This window comes from Pungitius pungitius, chromosome 20, assembly GCF_949316345.1.
Source record: "Pungitius pungitius chromosome 20, fPunPun2.1, whole genome shotgun sequence".
NCBI lineage: Eukaryota > Metazoa > Chordata > Actinopteri > Perciformes > Gasterosteidae > Pungitius > Pungitius pungitius.
Genome location: NC_084919.1, coordinates 6,829,573 through 6,856,096, shown reverse-complemented (window position 1 = coordinate 6,856,096; position 26,524 = coordinate 6,829,573). Strand labels below are relative to the sequence as shown.

General features: G+C 48.0%; 1 protein-coding gene across 3 annotated transcripts in view; it reads left to right on the top strand.

Moving 5' to 3' along the window:
* Positions 1–20,887, top strand: part of LOC119194688 (prospero homeobox protein 1-like) — a 30,866-nt gene extending 9,979 nt beyond the window's left edge. For all 3 annotated transcript variants that reach the window (XM_037448976.2, XM_037448973.2, XM_037448974.2), the window contains exons 3-5: positions 3,286–3,393; positions 8,205–8,399; positions 19,016–20,887. In XM_037448976.2, the coding sequence (XP_037304873.2) occupies positions 3,286–3,393; positions 8,205–8,399; positions 19,016–19,201 (489 nt within the window). In that variant the 3' untranslated portion in view covers positions 19,202–20,887. The remainder of the gene's footprint in view (positions 1–3,285; positions 3,394–8,204; positions 8,400–19,015) is intronic.
* The last annotated feature ends 5,637 nt before the right edge of the window (positions 20,888–26,524 follow it).

Here is a 26,524-nt window from a genome sequence, read left to right as displayed (position 1 = left end):
TGGATCCCCCAAGGAATCAGGACAAATAGCTTAAACAGATACATTCAGTCCCTTCTCTCCTATACGTCCTTAGTTCGTTAGCGTGTCTTCTAGTCATTAACATTCATCACATGCTCAAGAAATGAGTCCATAAGATTTTACCTGTTGGGGCATTATTCGTTAAGTGAATATGCATATTTAACACTTTAAATGCCTTGTTTTTGCTATTGGGAATCCCTGAGTACCTGCCCTTCCTCCGAGTGTGTTTGTCTGTGCGTGTCTTTTTGTGTGTGTGCGTGTCACAAAAGGTTTGCCTGAGGACTCTGGAAAGATGTATATTTATGATTGCTTGTGTTTTCTCTTGTGTTCCTCTTATCATCCATCGCTGTTGTAAAAAGCCCACAATCATTGTCGTTTCTTTTCCCTTTTTTTCATTTCATAAAGATCTGTCAACAGCCCGGGGGGCCCTTCGGCTGTTGCTTGGCAGCCAAATACTTCTTTTTTTGTTTTCCCTCCCTGCAAACCCCCCCTCCGCCTCCCTGTCTTTTCTTTGAAGCAGACGTTAACAGGTGTTTGCAGCGAGCTGTTTATCTTTCATTACCTCGCCTTGTCTTGTCTTCTGACCCAAGGGTGAACGCTTTCCAGAGATCCATAATCCTTTGCTTCTACGGGCTCCCGATGGAAGGATGAAAAGAGAAAAGGGAAGAGAGAGACATACAGAGAGAGACCGAGAGAACGTGGAAAACAATCAAACAATAACCACACATGCCAGATGCTGTGGCTTTCATTGTAGCATTTATAAATTCAGGGGTTTTAAAGAGTCAGACTCCCCTAATCAAAAAGAATAGGCTTGACAAAATTTCCACTTTTTTCTCTTTTATTCTTTTATTTTAACGTAGCTTTAGGAACAAAGTTTTTCACAACAGAGCTTTATGCACATTTTATTATAATTAGCTTAAGATTAATGATATTTTTTTTCTCCATTTCTGCTCTCTCGATTGATAGCGTGTACCACTAATGTAGAGTTTTTTTTATAATTCCATAGCTTTCTCTTTTTTCGGAGCCTCGGGAGCCACAGACAGCTTGTCAGACATTTTGCGAGGTGTGTTCAAGTTCACCGGCTCTCTGCAGCGATGTGGAGCAGATGGCTGCTATCAATTTCCTCATTTGTCCTCAGTCCGACTCCAAATACTCTTGTCCTTACACCTGGAATTAGGAAGTGGAGCAGCTATTTTCCTCTCATGACTTTGGGTTTTGGGGATGTGTTGTGAGAATGATGATGTCTTGTCAGATGTGGCAGGCAAACAGTGGGCCACCTGGTATGAGTGCACCATCATGACAAAATAATGGCCTTGTAAGCCACCCCTAAGTCCAATCACAATTACATTTGCAAGCTGTGAGTGAATTAGAAATGAAAAACCCTCATCAGGAAATGTGAAGCTTCTTAATTGTCGTCTGAAGGGAGGTGATATTGTGTTTATGGCCGGAGAGTTAAAACCTTGACGTCTTTGTTTTAAAATCATTTTTAATTTCAGTGATAAGGGGAAAGCGATGCTTATCTTAATTGGAAAAGCAAAAACAAATGAATCTAAGTGCACAGCGTCCACAGTAAACAAATCCCACCTTGCTTTACTGAGAAGGGTCTCTCGCTCTCTCTCTCTCTCTCTCTCTCTCTCTCGTTCCCTCTCGCTCTGTCTGTCTGAGGATCCATTGTATCCCTCCACTTGGAGCAGATGGTGTGGTGTGGAGAGTGAAGTGCTGCTCTTTTGGCCAGGCCCGACAGAGTAACACCAGTCTGCCAGGGTTTCCCCCACAAGACCCTCGCTGCGTATACGACTGAGTCCCCCTCTCTCTCTCTCTCTCTCTCTCTCTCTCTCTCCCTCCCTCTCGCCGAATCAGACAAAGTAGACAGGCTTTTTAAGGAGCCAAACCCAGTGTGGTTCAGTATTTGCTGGCTTTGTCGTGTAACCCTGAGGCCAATGGCAATCCAATCTAGCAGCTGATGCCTTCTTATAGTTACAGCTACATCTGGACACTTGACTGGTTTTAACGATCGCAGCCACCCCTGAAGATCATAAATAATGTCACGCGATGTATTTTGTCCACTGGAGTGTAAACAGTCTTCGTAAAAACTTGGGGCTGCGTCTTTGGTGTAATTTAAAGGCCTGTCTTGCTTCTGCTTGATGAAAAACCCTGGTTGAGGCAGCCTGAGGTTGTAAACATGCAGCCCGCCCCCATCACCGGTCCCTTTTCAATGTCTTTTTCCTCCAGATTGATATTATCAGTCAGATGCATTATACGCCCGTTAATTCACCATGGAAATGGCTTGGGCCGTTCGGTGGCGCAGATGTGTTTCAGTCCCCCCCCCCCCCCCCCCTGCCCTCCCCCCCCCCCTGCCATCACTGGCTGTCCAAAGCCTCAGAGCCCCTCTTCTCCTTCTCCTCCTCCTTCTATTGCTCCTCCAAGGGTTTGGCAGTCGCAGCAAGGCTGGGGGGCAGGGGTGGAGCAGAGGGAGGAGGAAGAGGGGGGTGGGGGGGGGGGGGGATGTAATTGAAGGTTGGAACCAAACTATCCCTCAAGGTGCCCCCACCAGCCTTTCTCCATCATCTCTGCTGTTCCATCCAGGCCGTCCATTAGGAAGACGAGGCCTCTGACATGTATTTCAATGTGTCCTGTGTGAGTGCGAGAGGGTGTTTCACGTCGCCTTGGCCGGTGTTGGGGACCATCTTATGGACCTCGTTTTTGTCAGTGATATGAAGCCAATATCAAACAGTCATGTTCAGGCTTGGCATGAGTTGTCGCCAAGCCATTAGGCTTTCTTGCCCGTCACTGGCGTTAACTGCTGTCTTTGTCTGTGATATGCAAATCTCTCCTTTTTTCTTCTTCCTTTTTTTGGGGGGGGTGGGGGTGGAGGTTAGCGCAGGGTGTAGGCAAAGGCGTTCGCTCGCTTTGACTGTGAAATGAGCCTCCTTATGTAAAAGCATCGGCTGTAGTGCTGGCCGGCGTTTTATTTACCGTGACGCTCTCACACCTGATACGGACGATGCTAATTACAAGCAAATGGTTTTTCTTTGGTGCACTGTCTTCAGCCCCCCCCCCCCAACCCCCCACCCTGTAGCAGCCCAGTATTCATGCCTGAAAGGAAATTTGGTTAGCCATCGCCCAAATGATGGCGTCTTGCCGCTCTCACAGCCCATTATTAGCACGTGGACGTTGTATGTGTGCTAGCGTCGTTAGTTACACTTGCTTCCGTTTGTTGTTTCCTTCCAAACAATTGCTAATGTCCTTAATGGAAGCAATTTTCAGATCCAAGAAGGTCTCTCCCCCAATCATCTGAAGAAGGCCAAGCTAATGTTTTTCTACACCCGCTACCCAAGCTCCAATATGCTCAAGATGTTCTTCTCTGATGTCAAGGTATGTCAAAACCTTTTCTTTGTCTTCAGACCATTATCTTCCTTTTTCCTTTTGGTACACATTTCTGCTTCTGTTCAGCTACTTGTAAACTTGCATCTTAATCGAACTGAGACCGTTACACAAGTGTAAGGTTGGGTTATACTCGTAGCCTTTGTTTTCTGTACTTTTCTCAATGCACCTGCTTTAACGGGAGATGTTTAATTTATTTATTGCGATGGGCCAGATACAGTTTCCTCGAACAGCGTATGCCCGTCTGGAACAAGGCCCTTTCTCTCACTAAAGTAGGATTTCATGCAAAAGATAAAGGAAGAGGAAATGGGTTTACATAAGGGAGCTGCAGAGAGTTTTAGCGTGATGAGTAACCGAGGGGTGGAGAGGGCAGCCTAGAGATGGAGGAGTGGTTATCTGAGCAGGTGTAGGGACGTTGCTTTAATAGAGTCCGCTTAGGAAACATAGCGAGGATGAACGTTGCCTCTACTGAGATTTTAATGAAGGACATTTTGAAAGCAGAGCGCAATAAGTAAGCCGCACAAAAACAACAACCACACAATGGGCGTTGTGGTGTAGGCGACCGAGTTTGTTTGTGTTGTTGTTTTGTGTGTGTGTGCGCGCGCCCCTCTCGGACCATATGGAGCGGTAAACACTTTGACATATCCAGGCCATCTTATTCAAATCGGAAGATAAAAGTTCCCCCTTTTTCCCAGCTACCCCCTCTTCGACGCTTTCAACGCCAACCATAAACTCTGGGTCACATGATCTTTCTCTCATCACGTGATTTGCCGGGTTGAAAAAGGAGGCTGACAATAATTGCCATTTAAAATATATATATATTTATATATCGGATATAAAAACACTTGCTTTCATCAGTTTCAATGGACTAATCACTCACGGGCCTCTTCTTGGTGGCCTCATCAGATGCTCAAACAAGGTCAAGTAAGTTAAGGGGATTATGAGGCCCATTAGTTTGTTTTTGTTTTCAGTAGAGCACAATAGACTCAAGCTATAAGTTAACAGACATGTATGAGAATGAGGCGCCTATCTACTTAGATGCGGCCTCTTAGCGAATGGCTGTCCTCCGACCAAAGTCTTAAAGGCTAATCAGGTCTTGACTGTCAAGAATCTAATGAATGTGGGAAGTGGGTTGCCCTAATAACTGGGGGACACTGTGGCTGTTGTTCCCCCTTGATTAGGCTTCTTTAAGACTATTGTCCCTTACTTGACTTTTGGTCTTTATAGATTGTTTTGACACATTTGTCAAAATACCATTGTTAGTGCCGTGAACGACAGCCCGTATCATCCATAGCTTTAAGACGCCTCATTAGGATTGCAGATACCGTTTTGATAAAGGATGACTAAAACACCAACAAACTGTAGCAATAACAAATTGTAGCACTTACATTGTACTCATCTATAACATGTTTTGAAACTGCTCAAAATGCACTTATTGTAAGTCGCTTTGGATAAAAGCGTCAGCTAAATGACATGTAATGTCTCAGTCAATTTCTAAAGAGATGAAGTGTGTGGATTGTATATTAATTATATGTTGTTTGAACCGACATGAATGAAGAAATAGATCGCTCACTCTCGGCACCTTAATCTCCCTATTTCTCTTTTAGTGACAAACTTTAGTATTTGGGCCAGTCATGTGCTGTGTGACCGGTCAGTTAGGAGAGTTTTCCCTTTTCTATATATCATTCCTTCTCTTTTCTTTTTTTTCGCTGATGGTGTGGCATACTATATGTGTGCCTCGGCGGGGAGAAAGAAAAGCCAGCCGCTGGATTTGAGTCGCTGCAGTAACAAAAGCCCGCTTTCCAGGGCCGCTTTTTGTGTGCAGTCAGCCAATAGACAGCCGGAGATTATCTCCCACAATTCACCCCTGCGAAAACAGGAAACGTTGGAAAGCCCTCATGACTGTGAAGGGGCTTACGAGAGAGAGGGAGAGAGAGAGGGAGAGAGAGGGAGGCCTGCACAGGCTTCTCTGTCTTTCTGCTCTCCTCTCTGGTTGTTCTGGATGCAGCTTTGCCCTCTGAGGTCATCTGCATGCTTTCTGCTCCGTTGCTGACCACAGTGTCAGAGAAAGTGTTGGCAAGAGACACACTTGAATATGTTTTCATCCAATTTTTTTTTTCTTCTGGTAAACATTTCTATCCCAGATCCAAATGACTTCACATTAATGATTTAGCTGGTGTGTGTTTACAGAAGTTTGGGACCGACGGTCAAAACGGCAAAAATGCTTTTGGCAAGCAACTAATGTATTTGAACCAGAGTGTTTTCCTATTCTGGACTCAAGTATGCACCTTTGCATGAGCAGTGTGTGTGTGTGTGTATGTGTGTGTGTGTGTGCATGCGCACCCCTTTCTATCTTGTGCTGTTAGCACTAAGCGCTGACCTTTCACAGGCTCTTGAGTGTGAGTGTGAGAAACACACTCTCGCTGTCTCTCTCTCATCTGCCTCTCAGCCAGGCTCACATTGACACACACACACACACGTATGTGCTCACACACACACATTTCTTTCACCCTGCATCTCATGTCTGTGCTGGCTGACCCCTGCCAGCTCTGATTAAGGAGCTGCAGTGATGTGCTCCTTTGAACCAATTCCCTTCTTATACACTGAACACACTCGTCTTTAGCCGCTATCAGGGGGTCTCTGTCCCCCACCAGCAACATAATGAGCCAAGACTGCTGGAAGCTGCAGGGGGGGACTTGCCAGAGTTGAGTCAGTGAGTGAGTCGGGTGCAGCTTCTGCAGCTACAATGTGATTTAGTACATTTAGCTGTGTGCACAGTAAATATCGTGCCTTTTGAGTGCTCTGTGCGGAAACCGAGCGGCGGCTCAGTTCGGTTGTGGAGGACCCTAATTCATCTTCCCCCGAGCTGTCCGTATAATAAAGTAACCCGTGTCCAAATGACAAATCTGTCCGTCACTCCGCTGCCGTGACACCAAAGGTCTCCCGTGTGAGCAATGGCAACTCTTTCACTGACTTTAATCTCAGCGTGTGTGTGCGCACAGATCGACGCCGCTTCACCAGATGCCTCAGATTGGCACTCGATGGGACTTAAAATTAACAACTGAAACTGAAATGAAATCGTGTGGGTTTTTTTTTTTGTGTTTTTTTGTGTATTTTTTTGCCCTGTCACACTGCGGCTGTGTGCTACATTGTGCGCGTTTAAGAGAAGCCCCCCGTGCAGCCGACGTATTTGTAAGTGTCAGTAGTTTGTTTGTTTGACACTGCGATGTCACGACCCCAGCTTGCTGACTGCTCACGTTCCACACACACACACACACACACACACACACACACACACACACCCCTGCCAGTGAAACCCTATTGTCCAACGGCGCTGACCTGCACCCGTCCTCCCTCCTCTCCTCCCTCCCTCATTTTCCAATTTATGCTTACCCTGCACTCCAGGACAGCCGCCATGCAACCCCCCCCCCCCACACACACACACACACGCCCTCCCAGACCCCCAACCAAACAATGTCAGCGGACTTATTCTTTTCCCGTCCACCGTTATGTCGTCTGCTGATCAGAAAGGCGAGGCCCCTCTCCTCTCTGCCCCCGTCCCACCTTGGTCCGGCGCTCACACGAATGGCCGCCTCGTCGCCGTGTGCTTTGCGCGTGTGTTTGACTTCCATCCCGGACTGCGAGGGGTGCGCGCGTGCGCGTGTGCGTGTCTGTGCGTGTCTGTGTTGTCGAACAATGGCCAGAGCCTAATCTCCATGTCAAAACCGCTCTGCCTCCCCAGCGAGCAGTCCGCTCAGCGTTTAGTAGCGTTTTGTCCCCCCATTCTTCCAGCGCCACAAAAAGAGCAGAGGGGAGGGAGGAGTGAAGGCTTCTGTGTGTGTGTGTGTGTGTGTGTGTGTGTGTGTGTGTGTGTGTGTGTGTGTGTGTGTGTGTGTGGATGAAGGGTGTGGGGGTGAGGGTTAGGGGTATCAAGGTTTCACAGGCTAGATTGTCGGAATTGATGAGATGTGATTTCTGGGAATCACTGAGGGCAAAGACGTGAAGGTGTTATTTGTACGTCAGGAGGGTGTAGTAGGGCCCCCCCCCCCCCGGGGTCCTTATCTAGAGGTTTAAATGTTTAGACAGTGTGTTTTCACTGCTGAGACCAGGCGGAAAACGAGCTGGGACCAGCCGAGGCTCTTAATAGGTTTACCTCACCCCATTGAATGCAGCAGAGCGGCACAGATCAGATAGCCACAGCCTTCATATTGTCTCTGTCTCTCCCTCTCTTTCTTCATTTGTGTGCTCTTTTTTCCTCCTCTTTTCTTTCTGCCCTGAGAGGTGCGCATAGGGAGGGAGGAGAATCGGGGTGTAATTGGTGAACGGGGGTTAAGTACATGTTTGAGCCCCCACCACCCCCCCCCCACCCCCCCCCGGGCGCTTCAGATGATGACTTAATCGTTTTTCTGGTCAATTATGTGTTTGAGGGTCCCCCCCCCCCCCCCACCTTCTTCTTCCACCTCTCTCTGCACTCTCAGGGTTACGATAGGGGGAGGTCTGCTCCCAGTGGAGAAGATGAACCACACCCCCCCCCCCCACCCCTCTCTTGTTCGCTGTCTTACTTAATGTCTCTATTACCTCCCCTCTGTCCTCAAACCTGTCTCTCGTCTTTTATCTTTCTCTCGAGCCTTTTAAAGTCCCAACTCCCCTGATGTGAGATGACGGGCCGTGATCCTCACTCAACAAGGTTCAGGCGCGACTCTACACGCCAACCGTGCCTGCATGTCGACTCTTCATACCGACAGATCCCAGCCGTGTGCGAACAAGGCAGCGCTGACTCCTCCTCGTCTCTCGTTTTGCAGTTCAACCGTTGCATCACCTCCCAGCTGATCAAGTGGTTCAGCAACTTCAGGGAGTTCTACTACATCCAGATGGAGAAGTTCGCCCGCCAGTCCATCAACGACGGGGTCACCGGGGTGGAGGAGCTGGGCGTCAGCCGCGACTGCGAGCTCTTCCGAGCCCTCAACATGCACTACAACAAGGCCAATGACTTTGAGGTAAACACCAACACTTCACATCAGTCTCTGGTGCAGTCGAGAGGATCGTTGTTTTTTCTGAGAGCAGGAGCTGAGAGTTAATGGCGTGCGCGTGGCACAAATCAAAAAAGCGCTACACCCGATACCTCGGGATGCAGACGGGTAGAGTGACACCGTCTCCCGGTGTCCTCTCTGACACCGCCTCGCCGCAGCTGTTCACGATGCTGATTTCGAGCACTCTTGTGCCTCCTGCCTCCTTTTCGGGCCTTAAAATAAAGCCGACAATTTAAGGTTTTGGAGCCACGCGGTTTTCACTGCACGGCAGGTGGTGCAAGGACTTCTGCGTCGCAGGTTTTTAGCAATTTCAAGATACAAGGAACTCGCATCCAATGAGGAAGAAACCTTACTGGCACCCCGCTCGGCCGCCTCAACTTCTGTTTGTGTGTGCGTTTGTGAGAAATTGCATTTCACTTCCCTGTCCTCATTTTCCTATCTGTGGGGAGATTGTGTTTGTCTTGCAGTGTATTGTAATCATAAATTCTCTGCAGGCAACTTCACCTTTAATTTGTTTCATTTTTCACACTTCTCCTTTTGCCGCTGTGTGCATGCGTGTGTAAAAATGAGTGTGTGCGTGTGTGTGTGTGTGTTTCAGGGAAGCCAGTGCTCTCTCAATGTCAGCTGACAATAGACCTTTAAAAGGCTTGTGCTAAGAAGGACCTGGAGTGATCTGGGTTTTCCTGTGTGTGTGTGTGTGTGTGTGTGTGTGTGTGTGTGTGTGTGTCAGAGGGATCAAGTCTATGTGTGTGAGTGTTTTGTTGTTGCTGCATTTCCAAGTGTCCTGTTCACCTCGAAGGGTATAGCTGTCCCTTGGACCGGCCTGGCATGCTGGCAAAGCACTTCTCCCGTGTGTGTGTGTGTGTGTGTGTGTGTGAATGTGTGTGTGTGTGTGTGTGTCACTTTGAGGGGGGAAAAATCTCACTGTTATCAAGGTTAAGCGTCCTACTGTTTTAGTGAGAGGAAGGGGAGAGACAGAGGGGGAGAGGGGGACGTGGGAGATGGATAGATAGGGGATAGAGGGTGAGAGCTCGGAGACAAAGCGATGAAGGGAGGTGGGGAGGGAGAAAGGAAATGAAGGGGAATGGGAAGGGGAGAAAGAAGGGTAGAAGGAGAGGAGGGGGGAGTGGGGGGGGAGGGGGGGGTAAGAGAGATGACGTGCGGGTGAGAAGTGCCCTTGCGAGCAGTGGGAGTTTTGCAGCGCTCACATTTAAAGTGCTTCACTCTCTTTCACTCTGTTTACGTCCATCTCTCTCTCTCTGTGTCCGTTATTTGTCCACTGGGGCTCACACACACACACACACACACACACACACTTCCCCACATCCATCTTCAGCCCTCTTAAGGGAGGCTTTGAAAGACTCTGGCAGTCAGAGGCACTTGTGTATATGAGGTCCCAAAAAGCCCAAAGTCCATCAGAGAGTAGCAGCAAGAAAAATGACACCCCTCCTCCACTTCAGCCGCTCATGATGTGGCTTTTGATTAGTGAGAGGGGGGAATGATTTTAATCCAAGACGACTCTGACTCTTCTCCTACAACCAAGTTTTTTACACACTTCAGCAATAAAGCAACCGGGAGCAACATTATAATTATAATTATTTTTATTTTTTCTATGAATCTGCTGATATGGATACACGGCCTATAGCTGCCCAAGCGCAGGTGACGCTGCGTGGTTTCCCCCTGACAAACTTCTTCTTTCCGAAGCATAAATCATCAGGCCGCGCATCTCAGACAAAACCCTCATTCTTCCCCCGGCACCAGGAAGCCACTGTTGAAAACCGGCTTAAGGGGAACAGCCTATTTGCATACATAAATGTGAAAATTTGCAAGAAGACAGACAGACGGGACGAGAGTGAGAGAGGCAGGTGAATAAGTCTTCTGTTGGCCGAGGAGCTGCGGCAGTGGGAAGAGGGAGGGAAGGTGTTTTGCATATTAAGGTTTTTTTTTTTTTTTTTAGCTGGGCAGGTGTCTGAGAGATACAGGAGCTGATTAGAGTTTAGTACAAGGAAAATTTGCCCAGCCATGCAAATCCTAACCCCCCCCCCCCCCCCCCCCCCCCGACAAGCCAACCGCCTTGGTGAGCACGAAGACTGCGTGCTAAGTGTTTGTGTGTGGCTTTTTGGTGTGTGTGTGTGTGTGTGTGGTCTTGTGTGTTTGTGAATGCGGGTGCGTGGGTTTTGTGTTCTTTTGCTGTTTGATACTGGTGTGTTTGTGTGTATTAGATATGTGAGCGGACACATTTGTTATGTTTTCTCTGTCTTATGTGTGTGTGCGTGAGTCATAGAGGTAATGTGGAGATGGAAATGTACTGGATGGGTATCAAGATGCCCCAAAGGCCTTTTTCTGTGGATCTCTCCCCTTTCTCCTCCACCACCTCCTCCTCCTCCTCCTCCTCCTCCTCCTCCTCTTCCTCCCCTACCTGCCCGCACCACCACTTGAAACAGGAGCCTACGCAGATTCAGCAAGCGCACACACACACACACACACACAGTTTTCCCTTTGCCAGATTCTGCATCATCAAAGTTCCATCCACCTTGGTGGCGTCTTTGGAATGAATATGTCCTCTGTTTCAGTGATCACACACACACACACACACACACACGTCTGTGGCCTTTCTTGTTTGATGCTAATCTGCTCTGTCACTGTGCTGGCCTAATACGCTCCCCATCTCCCTCCAAGCTCCTCTTTTGTCGCGATTGTTTCCCCTTTTCCTTTCATATCCCTCCTCCCTCACTCCCTCTCGTCGTTTCTCTCTTCCTTCTGTTGCCTCTCTCCTTTCATTCTTTCATCCTCTTTTGCATGTCTTCCGCTACGAGCCCCCCCCTCCCTCCGCCCTACCTCTCTCTCTCGCTTTTTTTTCCCCCCATTAGGAAGTTTTAATGGCATAATTGTCACATTCCTTCTGGCATAATGAACACTAGCAGTAATTAAAGAGCTTGCCGTTAATTACCTAGAACCCTGCTCTACTTTCCTCCCCCCCCCCCCCCCTCGTCCCACCCCGATCCCCTCTCTTCTTCTCTTTCTTCTCCGCTTCTCCTTCGCTCTGTCCATCGCCATCAAAGTCTTCCCGAAACAAACCCGGCCTCCCAAAGCCTTGACTTTGAGCGCGGAGCGCTTTCATGTGAGGACTCAAGTGAAAATTCTCGCTTAGTGTCCTTTTCTTTATACTCCCCGGCCCCCTCTGTCCGTCTTTGAACCCCCAATGACAACACACATCATCTTTCATAAGACAGGAATGTGTGTGACCTGGTAATGGGAGAGAGGGAGGGAGAGAGAGAGAGAGAGAGAGAGAGAGGTGGGGTTTAATAGAGAGGCAGTTTTATGATGGCTCTGGGAAACTCTCAGATTTCCATAAGACAGACCAGGCCAAGCTTCCTCTGTCAGTGACCACTCCTCCCACAGAGGACACACATACACCCACACATACACACCCCTCGGCCTTTAAAAGAGGAAGTCCATATGATCTCTATGTGAGAGGGAGATACCAGCAGAAATTGGTGAGAGGCCTTCGTCCACACGCACACACGCACACACACACACATGCGGGTATCGTGTGTCCACTCTTATCAGCTGCTCTTTCTCCTATTGGAAAGATGTCTCACTCCTTTTGTCCCTCTTCCTCTTTTGTGTGTCCATCCGTCTGTCATCCTTCTATTTGAATTTGATAACGCCCTCCCACAGACACACACTCAGCCACGGTGTTTTTTTGTTTGCTTTTTCATCGAAATTGGAAAAGGAAACGAAGAAGGACAACTTTTTAAAGTTGAAGTCGCACTTCGTCACCCAGCTGTATCCCAGCTTTTCCCCTCTCTCCCCTCCTTCCCCGCTCGCCTGTGTCTCTACAAGTCTCCATCCATTACCAGAACCACAGAGAGACGAGAGCAGATGCTGTCTGTCCAACCGCCGTGCCCCATAGCTTTGTGTGCTTCACCTCTCCTTCCCCCCTCGCTCCCTCGTTCCTCCTCTTCACGTCCCTCTCGGGGCTCCATTTGTTCTCAGCCCAGAGAGGCTAATGTCTATTTTCTCCTCCTCCCTGTCTTGCACTCCTTCATTCCTGGGGGGGGGGTGGGGGGGGGGGGCTCTTGGGTGTGTTTGTGTGCGTGGGGTGCGTCTTTGACCCGGGTCCAACCTCAGGGAATTAGAGGTGAGGAGGTCACGGCCGTTGCACTGGATGCACAGGCAAAAAGACACAGATCCAAACTTGTATAAACATACATGCATGTGCCTAAGAACACACACTTGCTCACAGGTGTGGTGTTTCCAGTAAAAGGCTCTAGGGTTCCCTTTGAAGAGCGATTGAAGACAAAAAAGTGGTAGAAGACAGAGGGAGGGAGATGAAAAGCTGGCAGTATAGATTTAAGTTCAGAGCTGCCAAAAATACAACCAATACAATTTGCCAGTGGGTTTAAGTCAACTACACACGCCTCCCCTAACCCCCCCCCCCCCTCCCCCCCCTCCTCGCACAGTGTCTACTGTCATTTCCCTTATGCCTATCGCTCTCATAGAGAAACACACCAAACTCCCCAACATGTGTTTTTTATCATGCGTGCATAGCACAGCTGTTTGGCATATCCAGTTCCAAACACAGTGAGCGTAGTAGAATATAAACTAATGGACAATGTTCAGTAGGTAAAAAAAAGAAAAGAAAATAAAAGCCAAAGGACCACAGGAACAACAACCTGATTGAAAGACCAGTGAGGTCATGGTGTACCCCGCTCCGTCCTCTACTTCAGATACCACAGCGAACTCTGACCGCGCCATGAGCATCATTTTGTGACCGGCCTTGGCTTTTAGTTCTCTCATTGAAGGAGATTTAATGAACGAAAAGAGAGCGGGATCATCTGCTTCTCGGTGAATGGCCGGTAGCTATCGCGGGCCCCCGTTTGACGTGGCCTGACAGGTCCCTTTCTTCACTGCGCGCCGAGTGTGTGCTGGCCTACGCGTTTGGTGCGTGCGTGCGTGTGTGTGTGTGTGAGAATAAGCCACTTCCCTCTGTGCACTGATTAAATGAGCGACGCTGCGTGTGGAGCCCGGGGCACCAGGGGAAGGAGCAAGGAATCACTTAAAAGAACTCCACCATCGCTTCCCTCCTTTTCTCACCTGCTCGCACAAACGTACCCCCTCGCTGCGCTCTTCCACCCCCCCCCAACACCCAGCCCACTTTCCTCCACTCTCCTCCCCCCTTCTGTCCCTGGTCACCTTGCGAGGGGGGCAGCCTGCTCTGTGGCACAGCTGCTGATTATGTCATTATTTCTGGACCATTTTGGTCTCTGTGCACGAGCGTGTGTGTGTGTGGGGGGGGGGGGAGGGGGGGTGAGACTAATGAAGCGTGGCAAAGGGACTCATGCCAAAATGACCAGGGCGTGCATCAGAGCTGCAGATGTGTCAAAGCAACCCCCCCCCCCCCATTCAAACACAGACCCGCACACACACACACACGTGCACACAAACTCCCCATTTCCCCTGCTGACGACAAACTCTCCCTCCTTCAATTCATTCTGCAGTTTATTATATTTCTTTCTTCTCCTGCCATCTTGTTCTCTCACTTCCCCCCCTCCCCTCGCCTCCTCCTTTCCCCTCCCTATACATCCTGCGTCGTGGCAGCTCCTTGCTCTCCGTCGTTTATTGTTCGGCCTCCCACCCTCACCCTCCTTCCTCCTACACTTCTATTCTTCCTCTGCCTCCCTCCCTCTGTTCTCTTCCTCTCCAGATGTCCTGTTCCTATCTTCCAGACTCCCTCGCTCCTTTCTTTCCCTTGTGCCTCCTGCTCTGTCTGCCTCTCTGAGCCGGGTTGACTTCCTGACCTCCAGGGGCCCCATTACAGCGCTCTGTGACCCCCTCTCCTTTTAGATGCTTTCTCTCAGCCTGTGTCTGCCATATGAGCTCAGACGATGAATTTTTAAGTCTCTAAACCACCTTGGACTGTGATTTCTGCCCCCCCCCCCCCCCCCGCTGTGGGCAATTCTTTTTGCTGTCTGTATGGTTGGATATAAAGTTACCCCCCTTTGGCAAAGCCACCAATTTCTATTAAACAGAGCAAACTGAGGAGGTGGCCGCAGGGGCGGAAATAGTTGTCAAAGGAGGCCCCGAAACGAAATAAATGTGCAGGCTGCGTGTGTGTAATGGTGGGGGGGGGGGGGGGGGGTGTAGGTAAGTAAAGATGGCAGCGAGGAAGATGAGATAGAAAAACGACTCCATCAGTGGCTTTGACCCTGTCCTGTCCTTGACTCCCTGGCGGAGGTGCACCTTGAGAAAAGCCCATGTGACGCTAGTGCTCGTTCTCACATGAGCGCACACACACACACACACACACACACAAGACAGTAACACACACACACAAACATATATACACAACAGCCCCTCAAGGCTCCCTGTTCACAAGGCTATCAGTGCACTGAGGGTGGCTGGTGTTTGCTCAGCTTTGAGGCCTGTTTCCACTTCAAAGCACATGATCGAGCACGCAGATAAACGCACGTTTAGCACATGAGTGATTTGAGGATTCGAGACGGATTCAGGAAAAATCTAAAGGTTGAGAAATTTAAGAAAGCTTTAAGTACTCTGAAGGGGGGGGGGGGGCGTTCCGGAGAGGGATCCACTGTGCTCTGCCCTCGTCAGCCGTCGCTCTTATCAACCTTGGGGGGGGGCAAGCAACGTGGGGAGTAGGAAGAAAAGGGGACATGGGTTGTGTTTACCCAAAGTGACAGTGTGCACCAAGGGCTTATCGAGGCCTTTGTAGATTATTGATCAGAGCAGATACGTGAGGCACAGGGGCCTAGTTTGTGACATGTGTGTGTGTGTGTGTGTGTGTTGTTTTTTTTCGAGGTTCGGGAAGCTCTGGCTTGACTCACCGAAATGTCACTGGCCTGCTCAACTTCCATTTCAGCTTGAAAACACTCGTTTCACTTTCAGCAGAAGTGAGAATGCTCCTAAGGCACAGAAGCGTATGATACGCCAATGGCAGGGGACCCCTTCGATGGCGCTCAGTGCTAAATAAAAAATCTATAAACTCCCGTTCTCACACGCGCGGACAAACACCGGGACTGAAAAACATGGGAAGTGTTGGCATTCCCAGGCCGAGTCGGGGTTAGGAATTAACCTGGCTGGCAGCGGGGGCTCATGTTGTGTCCCTGCATTTCATCCTTCAAGGCTACAGTCACTTGCACACACAAGCCTTATCTTCCAGGGTCTCATCTTGTTTGGCCAACGCTGTGCAAATAGAAGGCGCAATACATCTCCTGACAGTTCCCAAAAGCGAAAAAAAAAGGGAGAAACACGTCGGCCAAACAAACGGCTCAACCCTGAGTCACCGAGAGAGGAGAGATTTCTCAGGCTTTGCCGAAACACAACCAAAGATACACACACACACACACACACACACACACACACGCAGTGTAACAGTAGCCTTCATTCGAGGGTTTGGGCCTCTGGCTACCTTTTTTTTGTTAAACGTTTGTCTAAGCAGTCTTAAGACGGGGGCCGCTGCCGGAGTGAATAGGTCCCTGCGAGCCGTCCACAGGCTCCTATTGTCCTCCGTCATATTTTATTATCTCATCAAAAAGCAGGAAATCCGATTCCCTCTCTCTGAAAAAGAGCTTATCCTTCTGTCTCAAAGCAACCTGTCACAAGAGAGGGAGATGGAGAGAGGTGGAGAGAATGGTGGTGGGGGTGGGGCAGAGCGGGGCGGGGGAGTCGGTGAATGAGAGTGATTAACTGCCTCATCGCTGCCCCTCGTCCGAGAAGCCCCTCGTTCTTTTTGTGTCGTATGGCTGATTCCCTTCTCCTCCTTTTACACTGTGTTGTACCGGGGGGGGTAGAGCCGCAACAACATCCCCTTTTCACACAGATGCTTCCATGGTCTCCGTTCACTAACATCTCAGAGCAACGTGGAAACCACTTTCCAACCAACTACTCAGTGGGTTCAACCTTGGTTCTGTCCTTCTGCTTCTCGTCAGTTATGTGCACACTTGCAATGTAGTCACACTAATGATCCTGTTTCTTCCTTTCTCTTACCTCGAAAAAAACCATCAAATTGTGCTTTGATCACAGGTTTTTAATGCGCCCTGTTGACGAGGCCTGTACAGAGATACTGATCTAATCCCATAACGAGATTGTGAAGTGGTCCGGCCACACGGATGCAAATGAACGAGTACACCTGCACAGTGTGATAGTGTCTGTATTCACGTTTGAAGTTGGGATCACACGGAAAGTTTCACACAGTTATCTGTCAGCCGCTGACTGGCCAACGAAGCGGGCTTTCATCACCCTTCTCCGAAAGATCATTTTGCCACACGTAAAAAAAGGCAAAGGGAGCGTAACCCCCGATTCGTCCGCTCCGTAGAAATGTTTCCAGCGACGACCACAGTCCGAAGGGAAGAATATTGCGTTTTCCCAAATTCTGCTGGCGTTGCGTAGGGGAACCCTCATCGCCTCTTTTCCAAGAGTCATTCACACAAAAACCATCCATACTCTTCTTCTCCACCCCTCCCTCCCTCCCTCCCTTCCCCTCTGTCCTCCCCTCTTTGTACATCTGTCCTGTCATTTTGGGCTTTGCTGAGAAGTTGTTAAAAAAAGCCCAATGAAATATGTATGAAGGATTGTGAGCCACGCGATTGGCCCCATTTACCGGACAGCCGAGCGAATGAGCGGCCACACCGGATTATCCCCCACAATGCCTCTGCAACAAAGGCCCAACAGCTGACCCTAGAGAGGGACAGAGAGAGAGAGGAAGAGGGGGTGGGGGGGGGGGGGGTTACGGCTCACGGCTGGTTGGTGGGCAGCGTGGTCGATGCATACACAGCTCACACGTACTTACAAAACAGCGGCTTGTGGGACAGGAATAACTCCCAGCGCTCCCTCTCCTCAGACTCTTCTCGGGCCCCTCCTTCTCCTTCTCCCGCCTCGGCTCCCTCCCTCCCATTCGCACTCTCCCAGTCAAGAGGATCTGAAATACCGATGCCCTTTTCTCCTTGACATTGCTTTCTCCTTGTAGTCAGCGTTTTGCCGTCCTTTTATAGTCAAAACGTCAGGAGAAATTCCACGCGGACGTATTCTTCGTAATGCGGCACCCCCCACCCCCCCCTTCCCCCCCTGCGCCTAAGGGCCCAGTCAGGGAGGTCTTTCGGGGGAAAAGGCTGCGCACGCCGGCGTTTACGGCGCTTACGCGCGTTGTTGCCCCTCACACCGGGGTCATTGTGCCAGTATTCCAGACAGCAGCCCAAACAATGACTTATATGCACTTCTGTCCCAGCAGAGGGGAATCCAATATTTGGGGAATTGGGTTAGCTAGTGTGTTTTCTTGCTCTCACACACACACACACACACACACACGCGTACATACACACATAGAGCGCACAAGCCCCTTATTCACGACTCACTCGAGCAGTGGACAGAGATATTCTCACACACACACACACCAAACACGCGGGCATCTTAGCCTCCATTCATCACCCCGAGGGGGAGGCGGGTGGCTGTCCCAAGCGTGTATAAGTGTGCGTGCGTGTGTGTGTGTGTGTCTGAGCGTGAAGAGGCATGCCTGTGTGTACCGTGTCCGTTTGTGTGTGTCCCCGTGGCCGCTAACCTTGCCGTGTCCTGACACTCTTGATGAGTATCTGCAGGACGCTGGAGGAGAGAGGAGTGCAGCGGAGTGCGCTCAGTCAGGCATTCGGGCAAGCTGCCGCTGCTGCTGCTGCTGTGTATGCGCGTGCATGTGTGTGTGAGTGTGTTTGTGTATGTGCAAGCATCACGGGAGGCGGTCAGGGAGACAGTCAGCATTATCCAAGCAGGTGACCCCTGAAGGCTTCGACGCCCCAGAGCTCTGAGACGTGCAGAGACACTCCGCCAAACACACCCCTGTGTGTGATTGTGCTGCTGTGCATGCGTGTGTCTGTTTAGCATTATGGGGACCTCTGTAACTGTACAGGACGTGTCATCTCCTTGGCACAAGGAGGTGTGTGCGCCGGCGTGTGTGCGCTCACGCTTCCGTGACTCTGTGTGTGTGTGTGTGACAGAGTGTTGGCTTGGGGGAAGGTGTCACAGATCTTTGCCAGACTAATCATCTCCATGGTGTCGGTGAGCGCTGCTGTCAGGGACACTAAAGAGGCGGCGTGTCTCCCTGTTCCCAAAGCATTTAGTGCTTCCTCTTTGGCCAGCGCCTCTCTCTCGCCGCTCAGCTCCGTTTTCTTGTTTGATCACAGATTTTACGGCGGGACTCATAAAGATGTCACGCTCGCCGCGTCGCGGGTTTAGGGAAGTGGGAGGTGTGAGAAACCTGAGAGCGGCACAAGAAGTGACTTTTCTCAGGCTGACACCTCAACTGGCTTTTTAAGGAAGTGGGTACTCGACCGACGGGAAGATCGTGGTTTTACATCCACTGTTAAATTATGAGCATATTCTTCCCGAGGTAGGAGATAAAAACGCAAGAAAAAAACCCGCCTTCCCTTCTGATGTGAAGGGAAAACATTTGTTTGAGTCAATCCTGGATGGTTTTGACGCCTTACAGTGGTTTTTTCTCCTTGATGAGAAGCAATGCATTATGGCAAAGTGTCATTAATGACTAAACATTTCTTTCCTTCCTGTCTGTGAAGGTCCCTGAACGCTTCCTGGAGGTGGCAGAGATCACCCTGAGGGAGTTCTTCAACGCCATCGTGGCGGGCAAAGACGTGGACCCGTCCTGGAAGAAGGCCATCTACAAGGTCATCTGCAAACTGGACAGCGAGGTCCCCGAGATCTTCAAGTCCCCCAATTGTCTCCAAGAGCTTCTACACGAGTAAATTTCCCCTCCTCCTCCTCCGCCTCCTTCTCGCACAACGCTTTGGCTTCATTTCTCTGATTTCATAGAATTTAAAAATTTTCTCTTTTATTGTTTTTTTTTTCTTTACTTTTCCTCAACTTTTCCTTTGATTTTCTGTTTAAAGAAAGTAAATAAATTATTTTTGAATGTATGAAAGTTATGAAGTAGCATTCCCGATCTGCAGCCTCCGCGGCGGCTCCTAAACGACCTAGCTATCGTCTCGTTGTTCTTATATGATAATTCCCATGATGGTCATTATTTGTTTGTTTTTTTATGATTCTGAGATGAAGAGACTCTGATCTTATTGGGTGCTTTTTTTTCGGCCCGTGTGAAATCCTCCGTTTGGCTTGTTTCATGATCAACACTAACAAAGTCCACAGCGTGTGGAAGGAGATCCTGAGTCCCCATTTGACACCACTCAGAACACAGGTTGGGTTCCCTAAAGACTTTCAATTGGACCCCAGAGAGGTGTCCCTCCAATCCAGTCGGTGTCCAAATGAACTTTCTTCGCACGGCAGGTGCCCAATAGACTTTGCTACTGAAGATGTCCCCCTGTAGGACAGTCTCACACACACACACACACACACACACACACACACACACACACATGCACACAAAACCAAGGCCTAGTGAGGCTACTGACAGGACTAAGGCCGGACTTGGTCTGCACCGGTCCGTGGGACTGGTTTCAAATAGCTACTGAGCTCTACTATGTTTTGAAGTGTGCTTTTCCTACAAATAGGACATTGTGTTTATTGGGTGTACATTATTATTTAGATTATTCTTATTGTTGTTGTTTATGATTATTATTATTATTTGTCATCACTGCTTGCTGAAGATTGGCACTTCGAGATTTTGTTTGTCCCTTGATGCTGTTCGCAAAAAACAATAAATTATTGCTATTAATATTATTCCAAGACTTTAGATTCTGAAATGTTTTGCCCTTTTGCCCATCCCTCTCCTTAAACCTGTTTTTGTTTGTCCATCTCTGAGCTGGACTTTGGTCTGTTTATTTTGTGTTTTGGTGCTCGGGGGCAACTTGCCTAGAAAATGTTTCTATTTGGGATTTTAATGGCAGCCCCTCAGAAAGGTCTTATACTTAAACGCCTTTAATGACTAGCCTATATTGCACCGGTCCGGCAGCTGTGCTGGAGAAGAAGCAAGGCGGCAGACACCAGTGATATGGAGCGTGCAGTGTAGAAATATGCATTAGACGTGAGGCCTTTCGGTGCGTGACCTGCCGTTTTTTTATACGGCTAAATCTCACCGGTCCCGCTTTATTAAATAAACCGCTCCCACTTAATGAGCCATTTGTTCAGCTTTTAAATACATTGTATTTGTCTAATCATCTGTTACAGATATGTGAACATACACCGATAATACGTTTTCTTACAGCATTGTTCACTAAATCATGGTCGTACGGAAGGCTTTTATTGGAGGTGTAAACAGCACTATGTTGAGTTATTTCACTAGAAGTTGATACTTGAATCCATCAGAATACTGCGGCTACAGTCTAAAGACAGCGTTGCTGAAACAATAGATAAAAGCATATAAATAGAAGCATCGCAGAGAGGAAGATTATTAAAGAGGGGTAAAGGGAGAGGGGAATATAAGCTGAAACACAGTTCTTTATTTCGGCTTTGAAGTGGAGCCCCCCCCCCCCCCCCCCCCCCCCCCAAAGACACACACACAGACACACACTGCTGCTTTCCTCCGTGGTCACCTGCCTTTGAGTGAGCCAGCTCCTCTCTCCGTGCAACAATGCGAGGTCGGAGGTGAGCACTCACCACAGGGGTAGATGGAGGAGCTCTCTCAGCGCCACAAAGAGCCGGGGACAAAGGCCCAGAGCGAGGAGCGACACGCACCTGAATCCCTCCGCTCTGTCCCTGCGTCCCACGCCGGCAGCTTTTTTAAGGCCCAGCGTGTGAAAACGTCGCTTCCTTTCACTTTCACCTGAGATTCCAAAACCCCAGACTTTCCACTCGCGGTCGCTGGTGACGTTCTAGTGTTTCAATCATTCTATTCAGGCTTTTGGGAGTCTTTTTTTTTTAGAAGCAGTTAGGGTAAACTTCCCCGTTGGTGAGGTAAGTTTGAGGACTTGAGGAGTTTTCCAGAGTGCGTGCGAGCGCGGCGTTGCTTCCACCGCGGCGGCGTCATCTCACGGTGTGTCCGTGTGTGCGTGTCCCAAAAGATCAAAAGGGGGGCAGGTTGCTTAACCTGCTGACTTGTCAAAGCGAGACAAAGCGCCCGACAAAAGGAGGCAGAGAAAGACAGGGAGCTACTCCCTTCATTATGTCCCCCCCCCCCCCCCTCCCTCTCTCGTCCTCCCACGAACAGAGTTCTTAAGAGAAGAGAGGGAGACGGACACATTGCTCACTGAAGGATGGGCCGCGGACGTCTCAAAGCAACAGCCCAGGGCTCTAAAGCACCGCAAACAAAGGGGGAAGGAAAGGACACTTTTATCAAATGCACAGATTATTATCGCCCCTCCTAGCTGCCCCCCCTCCTTCCTGCAACCCCGCCCTGAAGTTACAGTTCCTGCGCCTAAAAAGATTAATTCAGGATAATGAAGACTTATGTGCAAAAAGGATTATCAAGACCGTAATACCGCCATGAAATATACGTTTTTCTTCTCTGGGGATTGTTTGATTTTTAGGAGGTCATTATTGAAATGCATATATAGCATTTTTTAGAGAAATTTAAAAGATAAATCTACGGTAAAAAAATATATATATACAAAAGTGGAAGTTCCTTGGACGCACTGTTGTTGAATTGTTTTATAAAATACATTTTTAGTGATGGCTTTGTTTCAATCTGTATTCTGAATGAGTGAGTTGTTGGTAGATTAGGAGCAATAGCTGTAGTTTTTCTTTTCAGGTTTTGTGACCAGTTTTCAGTTTTTGGGTTTCTTTATTTTTTTTTAAATGTCTTCTCAAGATCAGAAAACTAAACGTGGAATCCGCTTCAGAGTATGAAATATTCTTGTTGTAAATACTGTAAGAATGACACAAAGAATAGCTGTACAGTTTTTTCTAGTGAGAAGAAAGAAAGTGGTTTAAAAAAAAAAAAGAAGGAGTGACGACTCACTCTCACCAACTCTTACCCACTTTTCCAAAAACCCACGGAGGAGAGGGCTTTTTCAGCCCCCCCTTACCCCCCCCCTCCCCTTCCCCTGCCATGCCTTTAACAGGGGCCTGTTAAGCTGCAGGTGCCCTTGAAGTTGCACCAGCATCCGTTTCTTTAACTTGTGCAGAACAGAACGACGCATCAGACTAGAAGTCGGGCGATGATGATGTCACAGGGAGCGGCCCCCAAAAACCAGGGCAGACAGCCGTCGCTTCGCTCTAGGTTTGACCCGAGAGAGAGAGAGAGAGACAGAGACAAGACCTCTTTGTCACCAGGAGACCGGTGTCATGGAGGGGGCACATTGTACACAGTAACCGATTTATACCCTTTTTTTACCGGGTTCAAACTGTTGGAAAAAGTTTGGACTTTTGGGGGGGATTTGTGTACGCTTTGCATCGTGTGCGTGTAGATGTATATGAGTGTGTGTCTGCGTGAGAGAAAAGACCGACCATGAGAACCTGTGAACCAGTGAGTGACACAATTCTCAACACTGTGCCCCCCCCCCCCCCCTGCCGGGATTACCATCCTGACATGTAAATGATTCTCATTAAGCGCTGGCAACGTGTGTTGTGTGTGCGTGTGTGTGCGTGTGTGTGTGTGTGTGTGTGTGTGTGTGTGTGTGTGTGTGTGTGTGAGTGTGTGTGTGTGTGTGTGTGTGTGTGTGTGTGTGTGTGTGTTGCGACAATTTCCTCTGATCTGTTTTCTGACCTGTTTGAAAGGGTTATTTGTTTCTCAATGCTTTCAGTGGTAATTCTTTTTTTTAAATTATTATTATTATTATATTGCTCCTCTTTTTTTGTAAATATCAATGATGTGGACTTACAGTGATAAATACTGCCTTTGTGTAACTTAGCAATATGTTATGTAAATAGTGTTCTGTTGATGCTTTTTTGTATGACATTATTATTCAATTCTAGTGCAGTAATTCCAACTGGAACAGCCATGTTTCCATTACAGTCTGAATAGTTACACACAGGTTGTAAAATGAAACTCAAGACATGGCTGTTTTATTCTGTTATTGGTGTCTATTTGTCTTTCAGATTTTGTGTAATTTATTGGTTTAATTTATCCTAATTTATTTGGTGTTGTTTTCTTTTGTTTTTTCAAACAGGGAAGGCTGTACTGCATTTCATTAAGTAGAACCAATTTGAAAGATTTTAATCCCTATCTGCCTAAAGTGACATTTATAAAATGGTATTCTAGCGTCCTCATTCAATTGAGATAAATTATTAAAAGGACATCTTGGCAGCTGAACAGACAGTTTTGAAGAAAAAAGGGTTGTTTGGTTTAGTTTTTCCGGGAAGGGGCCGAGGGTGAGCTAGAAAGCTGACACTAGTTTGAAGCAGTTTTATATTTTCTCTTGAGATTTTTTTTCCCCCTTGTATCGCTTTGGCCCAGCCCAAAAACAACCAGTAGTCAAATTGCCTTTCGTGCCTTCACCCTCTATGAACTGAATGTATGTGCAGTATATATGCAAGCTTGTGCAAAATGTATAAAAATTGAAATAAAAATGAAAAAACGTAGAAAACATATGCTGTTTGTTGTTCATTTATGTGACTTTCTACAGACAAACAAACTGTGTGTGAGTGATGGCTGAGAAATCTTTAATACAAACACAAGTCATTTGAATGACACAATAGATGTTATTGTAGTGATACATCCTATATGCAACTGCATCACCGACTTCTCCGAGTATCCACACACACACACACACACACACACACACACACACACACACACAAGGATAAGAAACCTCACCTTCTTAATCTTAGACATGTATCTACTGATTAAATGATTACAAATTTGAGTTTTAACTTATGGGCTATAACCGGCGAGTTTAGGATCACCGATTCATCTGCTCATTATCAGATAGGAGGGAAATTAATTCATAAAACTTGAACCAACAACCCCAAAAGACATACCCTTTCAATCCTCACAATTTGAGAAGCCTCAACCAAATTCTGTCTCTATTAAATGAATCAATTAATTTGCGTGTCAATCAAACCATTTATGAATCAACAAATTATTTTAGCTCTAGCTCCAAGTGTGTGTGGCTGTCACAAATCATTCTAAATAATAAGAAATATAAAACAAAAACAAGTCAATTACTGATACGGGATTTTATTCAACTGACATCTTCCCACATATTTCACATTTCTTTGAAATTTCATGAATGTGCAAATCTTCAAAAAAGACACTACACAGGCTTGTTGTGTCCTCTCCCTCTGTCATTGTGCTGTTTTCTTATCATGACCTGTGTTGTACTTTCCATCGCGCCAGCCCGTTGCTCTGTTCTTTTTTCTTTCTTTCTTTTGTTCTTGCCTCGCTGCTTTTCACTCGCTTTGCTTTGATGCTCGTTTTTTCGGAGTCGCTTCTTTTGTGTTTCCTTCTTGCTTGCTTGCTTTTATTCTCCCCCCCCCTCCCTCCCTCTCTCCCTCTCTCCTGTGTTCCTTTTTCCCTCTCGTCCTCCGCCTGCCTCCCTCCGCTTGCCTTAACCGGAGGCTACAGCTCCTCAGGTCGGGCTGAGGCAGCATCTTTGTACAACACGGACCGTCTGCTCCGTAATCAAATACCATCTGTCGCTACATCTGAAGACTCACTCTCTCGCTTCCTCCATCACACACACACACACACACACACACACACCACATCTGTGTTCCCCACTCTGGAACAACGTGTGTGCGCTTTTATGTACAATGACCCGTGTACTTGCAATCATTTCACTCATTTCACCTGATTCATTCTTGGCCTTTAGGGAGGAAGTCACAGGAGTCACTTTCACCACTTCCTGTTTTTTTCCACCTCTCCCGCGGGGGGAGGGGGGGGGGGGTTTAAAGGTCATTGTCTTCAGGTATCCGTGTTTGTTCTGTGGCTCTGTGTGTCAGCAGGACCTTGGCTGCTAGTATCAGGCAGGAGATAGTGGACTTTAGCTCCTCAGTCTTAGATCAACGGCGCACTATCTCAAAGGCTGCCAGCCTTTCCCAATGTTTGCCCAATGTTTGTCCCTGCTCCGGCACCGAAAACGTTGACACGGCCCCCAAGGTCCCTCTGCGGGTCCCCCCTCCCTCAGTGGTCACTTGTTATCACATGCTCAGGTTCAAGAACATTCTCTGTAACTGTTAAGAGTGTGTTTTGGCCAACTGAAAATGTTTTTCTTTAAGCTTTCACATTAGTGAGACGTGTGTTTCACAGCTTGGAGGCAGTGTGGGATTTACAGAACGCCAACCCGACAACAAAAAGAACAGGTTTATTTGAGTAAATATCTCCACACATATGCACTGATGTAACTCTTCACGCTCATGCTGAGGAACCTTTGTGACGAAGAAACACAAGAATCCAGGTCCTCATTTCGATTTCTTCTCCGTGGGATCCTCCTACCAGCGACCAAATGAGCCGCGCTCTGTTTGAACCACTTTGACACCTACACCTGCAAAATGACTGCAGGCTTGAAAACTAAAACGGCTGAATATTATTATTTAGGACTTTTGTTCACAGAGGGTGGTAATCTGTATGCATGTGTGCTTCTCCTTCTAGTTGCTTAACAGTGCGTTCATTTCATCAATTGTGGGCTAGAATTGAAGTTCTCACACAGAAATGATTACAGCTCCAGTCAAAAAGCTCTGAAACTGATTTAAATATTGCACAGACCGATGGAGTCATTCTTTGTGTTTTTGTAATTAAACACTGTTGTGGATGGAGCAACACGCTGGTTTTATGCTCCGGAGATACTGGCACAATGTGGGATTAACTCTGGGTTGCCCACGTTTGGCATCCGTGATGAGGACACCTAGTGGTCAGTATGTGCACCTCACACTGTGTTCTTATATCAATCATCTTTGATGACCTTTTTATATTTGCATGTATTTGTTTCTAATTCATTGTACTCTCCATCCTGCTTTATTTTCCTTCTGTCTTCATATCTCTTGTCTGTGTGTGTGTGTGTGTGTGTGTGTGTGTGTGTGTGTGTATGTGTGTCTGTGTGTTTGTGTCTGTGCCTTTGTTTTGTGGATTTTGGAAGATTCCAGTTGGACAGATCATTGTACCCCCTTTTTTCGCGTCCCAATCTCTCTTTCTCTCTCTTTCTCTCACACACACTCTCCCATTATTTCTCCTTCTGTTCCTCTGGAAGGCTCCGACACAACTGGAGCCTCGGAGGCTCAAGAGAGGAGCCTGGGAA